The 6,000-nt window shown below is 38.3% G+C and overlaps 1 protein-coding gene across 1 annotated transcript; it reads right to left on the minus strand.

Annotated features, from left to right (window-relative positions):
• Positions 1-402: 402 nt before the first annotated feature.
• LOC107264823 lies at positions 403-5,994 on the minus strand. The gene is made up of 3 exons (XM_025082033.1): positions 1,370-5,994; positions 1,223-1,314; positions 403-1,146 (listed from the first exon to the last, which is right to left on the minus strand). Exons 1-3 carry the CDS (start codon positions 3,093-3,095, stop codon positions 1,027-1,029), a joined length of 1,938 nt encoding a protein of 645 aa, XP_024937801.1. The 5' UTR covers positions 3,096-5,994; the 3' UTR covers positions 403-1,026.
• Between the last annotated feature and the right edge of the window lie 6 nt (positions 5,995-6,000).

The raw sequence follows: 6,000 nt of genomic DNA on the forward strand, positions 1-6,000 counted from the left end.
TTCGGCATAGCAGAGAAAGAGAGATGAAGTAGTGTACGCGAGTGCAAGGAAGACAGTGCGAGGACGGCTATATACCCCAGTGAGGATGGAACATCGGCCAATAAGCCTGGAAGGTACAGGACAGACTATAGAGAGACTATAGAGCACTGGTGGGGAGAAAGTGAGAACAGAACGACGGTGGGAGAATGCATCGAACTGTTCCAACGAGGCTTCCTAGCCTTGTTGCCGGCCGGTGAACTCGAATGCGTCGGCTTGACGCATCTTTCTTTAAATTTTACAAATTTCTTTCATCCCCAATGAGGTATACTTTAACAAAGATGCAGACAATGTACTCTGTGGTGATGTAATTATCAATTCTCAACGTAAACAACATGGCAGAGGATCCTGTTTATATGGGTAATTCTTAACACGTTTTGTAAGAGGAGACGGAATTAAAGTTAATTTTTTATTTTGACAAGGTAAAAAATAGAGAATGAAAGAGAAACAGAGCGTCCTGTCTACCTGTAACGTAATACAAATGACACGTCTATATTTCTGTAAAGTATAACAAACCTAAAGAGTTGCAACAGTAGCAACCTGATTCCTTGTGTTATGTTAAAAGAATAAGCAACCTAATTAACCGATCGTTAATTAACATTATAACCAGAATTTCATTCGACTTGGCTCAGGCGTCACTACGTGGACCGTGTCTAATTGGAATCTTTATCTTTGTACATAAAATATAGGAATGCTGCTTAGTAACCGCCACGCACTGCGTTTTGGGAAGTGTATGATGTTCATACATAGGTGTACGTATGCGATTATGATTTTTCTGGAATTCCCACATGTATCCTACGTAGCATGAATCGCTGTGCTAGACGTGCACGCGATAAATAGCGACAATAGATTTCAGGTTAAACCATTGTCTTTTGTACAAGTAATCGTAGAAGCCGCCGGTCAGCACTTTCGCAATAGTCACAACAATTAATTAATCCACACACAAATAGTCTTTGTGACGATGTTTGTAATTAATATGTTTCTCTTGTCCTACTTACCATTGTTATTGCATAAATTCCTATTTAGATGACGCTTCTTCTTGGAACATTCATGGGACAAAGGATCAGAAGTATTTTGGAAAACAGCCAAACATCTTGAACACTCTGGGATCTGTTTGAAAATTATTAGCTTGTGCCAATGTTAACGGTACATACTTATGGACGCTATTCTATTAATTATATCTTACCGATGTCGGATATCTTGAAGGATCAATGATCTTGGATTCTCCTACTTTGCCTGCTGTCGTTCCTTCTTCTTTTAATGGCCGTTCACACTTCTCTGGAAGGAATATCTTCACTTTATGAAATTTCTAACTGTGACAACAGTTCCTTACGACATGAGAGAATGCAGTATGTTCCTGAACGAAGATGATCCTGAGAATATTGTTGAGCATTGGGTAACCTTGAATCCTTTTTATTATGAATTCTACAGCGTTTCTCTTTTGAGCTACTTCCTAGTATATCCTGATGTTTATTTAGTATTTCTGTGCAGAAGGAGCTTTGATTTTTACATTTACATTCTTTATTTTCATCAGGCAAGCAGAATGTTACTCTCCTCGTCCTGGATTTGCTTCTTCGGCTGTTATTCAGACTGCTATCATGACAGGGATTATGACAGTGATGACAATCATGAGAGGGACAACGATATTGAATACAGAGATGATCATCAGTCAGCGCTCTACTGGTTCTCCAATCTATGCAAGTTGCGCGTTTAACGTAATTGCACGCAGATATCGTGAGCAGAGGCTGAATCTTATTATGGGATCCGTTAGTTTTGCTGTGAGAGCAGGTCCTGCCGCATTCCATTGGATAACCACTCGCTTGAGGATCTTGATAAGTCTGAGGATTTTCTGGAACGGTTTGTGTGCCACTTCCGCCACCACTTCCTCTTATAGGTTCACTCATTACTCGAGAACCAGGCGCTGTGGTTTCAGAACAACATGCACTGAAGACGTCGAATAGCTCATTTTTTACTTGAGGATCACTCTTGGTTGCTGATATTTCTAAGCCGTTAATACCTGATGTACTATCACAGAAAACTTCCTGGGTACTCACTGTCGCATCGTTAATTGGAGATTTTTTGTCAATAGTAAAGTCAGTTGTGATATATGATTGATCCAAACTAAAACATTGACCACCGGACCTACAAGGACCACCTGGAAGACATTGCTCCTCTTGTAGGATAGTTGCATATTGCAAAGATCCGCTGGTTAATATTTTTTTAGAAGGAATATGTGGTACAGACATTGCTATTTCTGATATCATGTCTAATTCTTGAAACGATACATTTTTTGTTAACTGGCAATGATGATTGGAATCACTTTCCACTGAATTCAATGTCCCTTTTGCTATTTTATGTTTTTCTGAATTATATTCCCTGGTGTCAGGATTCATTTGTCCCTCAGCAACTACGGGATTCTTTTCCACCTCCTGCTTCACTAAATCTATATTGATATTCCTATCTTCCTCAAGTTCCTGATGGTCAATAGAAGTGGATGAACAGTCGCGCACGGTATTCTGTTCCATTAAAAGTTCTTCATTCTTCTGCCCTATCCAGTCTTTATCCAAAATTTTAATATAATCCACAGAAATGTCTTTAGGACATGTATACTTTGGTGATTTTATTCTGAACAACGGTGTAAGGGACTCGCTCCTTGGTCTGTTCTCTACCCTGATCAACATTGACGTCCTAACTAGGTTTTCACCTCTTGAAATAGACCTTCGTACGTCCTTGTCCTTCCTGGGTCGATTCAAAGACCCGCGACGAGGTGTTAACTCGAGCAAATCCACTCGTTGTTTACTCGTGCGTAATCGAGGAATGTTATCGTCACTGTCTAAACTCGAAGAATCCGGTGACATCTCATTAGAGCATTTATAATCCCAGTCATTTACTTTTGATGTCGACTGAACGTTGCTGATCTTCAATCCCGGTGACCTGACACGCTGTGCATTATTTAACCTACGACTGCGTATTCTTTCTTCAATCTTACTGCAAGGTCTACGCCGTCGCTCGGCTTCCTGTCGGCTTTCCGCAGCTTTGCGTAATGAAACTCGTCTCATATTTACGAAAATGCCTGCCCATCAAGAATCCACATTTAGCTTAAAATTTCCAGACGACTCATACATGCACGTCAAGGATATGATAAGAATGACTAGGACAAATAAACACTGAAGAAACGAATGACTGTCAAGAGCTTTCGATTTCTCTGACGATCATGAAATTAATGATTGCTGCGCGCGTCAATGGATTCACTCAAAAAAGCATAAATGAGATACAGTGCACAATAATTGACGAATAGACCGTCTTTTTCATAGTAAGAGTAATCTTAGAATTTAATCAATATACGCACAAGCTGAATACATATCAGGGACAGCAGTTGACTGTTCAAAGGGTGAATGTATTATCTGTCATATGTTTCCTTTTAAAAAATAAAGTCACAAGAAGGTGAAAGAAAAACTGATTGTACAAGACAATAATTAATTAAATATGTATATGTATATCATTGAAAATCTGTATGATTAAAACAAAATTATTATTGGCCTATTATTATTTTTTTTTTATGAAACGTCAACCCAATCTTAGAGTATCAGATTAGATACATTTCCGGTAATCTCTTTGTATAAATCATATCTCGAAGTGAACACGTCTACAGTCCCTTGTGGAAACAGTGCCGTGCTGTAATTACTCGTTTCCGCAAGGTAATGCGACCTTCTTGGAAACATTATATCCATGCAGGAAAAGGTGTAGGTCGCACGAAGAATAACATGCGATATCCTTATACGTCTGGCTAAACCATCAAAAACGATTACGGAGCGTAAAAATGAAGCGTAACGGGAAATACTTTATACAGTGAGCATTTCGCTATCAATCATACATAAAATAACCGCTATATGGAAATTTAAGTTCGTAAACGATTTTACCTAACGTATAGAATGATTTAGTTCGATTAGCATAACTAGGACATCTTGAATTTTCAATGATTGCTAGGCACTTGACCACATTATTTCACAGTTTTTAACACTTGTGCCTCTTCGCAGCTGTTAGAAGATATAACAGGCCATTTTAACAAAATGTTTCACGTGCCAACGGTCCGCTATGTAAGTTGCGTCATTACACAGAAATGAGCGTTCCTCGTGTCAATATAAAGGTGCATACCCACCGTGATACATTGATGCTACGTTAATCCATACCTTACAACAAACGCTCGTAAATGTATCATCACATCCTGACAATGTATCCAAAGTCATTCGTTTCAATAATTACTTGGGCAAAATGTTTTTTAATTTACGGTAACATGACTTCATTGGTGTGTCGTAAGTATATAAGCTTTTAAAGTGCAGATTGTTATCGAAGAAGAGTTCGCTGACCTGCGAGGTAGAGTCTCGGTATAGAAAGAGAACGAAGGGATACGAGAGAGGTAAGGAATGAGAATACGAAGTGGGAAGATATTAGAGGAGGGAACGAATGAACGAACAGACCGTGACCGTGACCGTGACCGTGACCGAGTTGCATTAGTACTGCGATGTGCACACAGTTCGACCCGAATACCCATTTTATGGGTAGCGACGTATGGTACACCTAGTGAACTTGTATTAAAAGTGGAAATTTTTAACAGACCTGGCATCCGTCACTGTATCCGTGATAATGATGAAATTATTCGGTGAAAGAGTGCGCCGGGACGCGGATCTTTCGAAATACCTATTAAGGGATCATCAGAGTGTAAAATTTTCAAAAAATCGATTTTTTTTTTCATTATCTGATAGTATACACGGTTATAAACATTCTGTCCAATTTTTATGTCGAAATTCGAATTATTTCGGTCGCTACAGCTTTTCTTAGAAGAAGGCATTGGACGGTCAGACCTGGCGCACTCCGAGCTTTAAACGCGTTTTTCTCGGAATGGTGTTTTCCAAAACGGTGGCCACTCTCAAAGGAAAAATTTTCAAGCAATCCATTTGAAATTTTAACAGAACATTTTTCACGTCATTTCTTATGTTGCTATGGAAGCTTTTTTCTTTTTTTTGAAATCTTCCTATTTTTTTTACGAAAAACTCGAAAAAAGGCTAAATTTTATACGTTTTGTTCAAACCGACGCCATTTTTTCAAATTTCACTAAAAACAAAAAAACCTCCATAGGAGCATAGCGGCTTTCCTACAGATTTATAAACCATTTGAAATTTTTGTTTGAGGTAAAATTTGCGCCCGCAGTCCTGGCCACCATGGGACACCATTTTTTTTCCATTCCATTTTCCACAAATAAAAACAACGTTAAACAATACATGAAGAAATTTTTAAAAAATCATTTTGTATATTTCATAGGTGCTTCAATTTGTAAAAAAAAAATTAGACCGATTACCTTATTCCATCCACCTAAAAAAAAATCGCGAAAATCGGCTATTTTTCGGGCGGTCACACTGTAATGATCCCTTAAGGAAGTAATAGTAGAAAATTGTATATTGAATAGAGTAACTGTATTCACGGTTACAATAGCGTGGCAGAATCACAAACGAGTATACATATACGTCAAGTACACTTCGGTCCAGTGTTTTCCTTACTTGCATAACGTATTATGCAAATCGAAGGTGCCTTCTACACATACACGTTAGCTTGTATGGAATTTTATAGATCTTTCTTTTTAACCATACTTAAAATCCTTCTATTCCTATTCGCGCATGCGCTCGTTAGTGCTTGTCATTAATGTACAGTGTTAATTTATATATCTTGTAATTATTAGATGGTAATATGAAGTCCTTGAAACATACGTTCTTTATGTTGTGTGTAAGTGAACTGCATTGAATTTGTGGATTAAGGAAACTCATTGGAAGCCTTGAACGGTACTATGTATGTGATTGATAATTAATGTGTGATGATGATTAATAATACTAGGCATCTTGTTAGCAGTAGCGATTGCATACGCAAAATGTCTCAATCTCGCGTCTCTTCTTTACTCTCGCCCCCCCCCCC

Source organism: Cephus cinctus, unplaced genomic scaffold, assembly GCF_000341935.2.
Source record: "Cephus cinctus unplaced genomic scaffold, Ccin1 Ccin1_scaffold0193, whole genome shotgun sequence".
NCBI lineage: Eukaryota > Metazoa > Arthropoda > Insecta > Hymenoptera > Cephidae > Cephus > Cephus cinctus.

Bases quoted from the DNA above. Each gene is read 5' to 3' on its own strand.
- LOC107264823 (XM_025082033.1), bottom strand. From the start codon at position 3,095: ATGAGACGAGTTTCATTACGCAAAGCTGCGGAAAGCCGACAGGAAGCC. The intron at 1,315-1,369 runs GTAAGGAACTGT...TATTCCTTCCAG, and splicing joins ATACTGCATTCTCTCATGTC to AGAAGTGTGAACGGCCATTA. The intron at 1,147-1,222 runs GTAAGATATAAT...ATTTTCAAACAG, and splicing joins CTTCAAGATATCCGACATCG to ATCCCAGAGTGTTCAAGATG.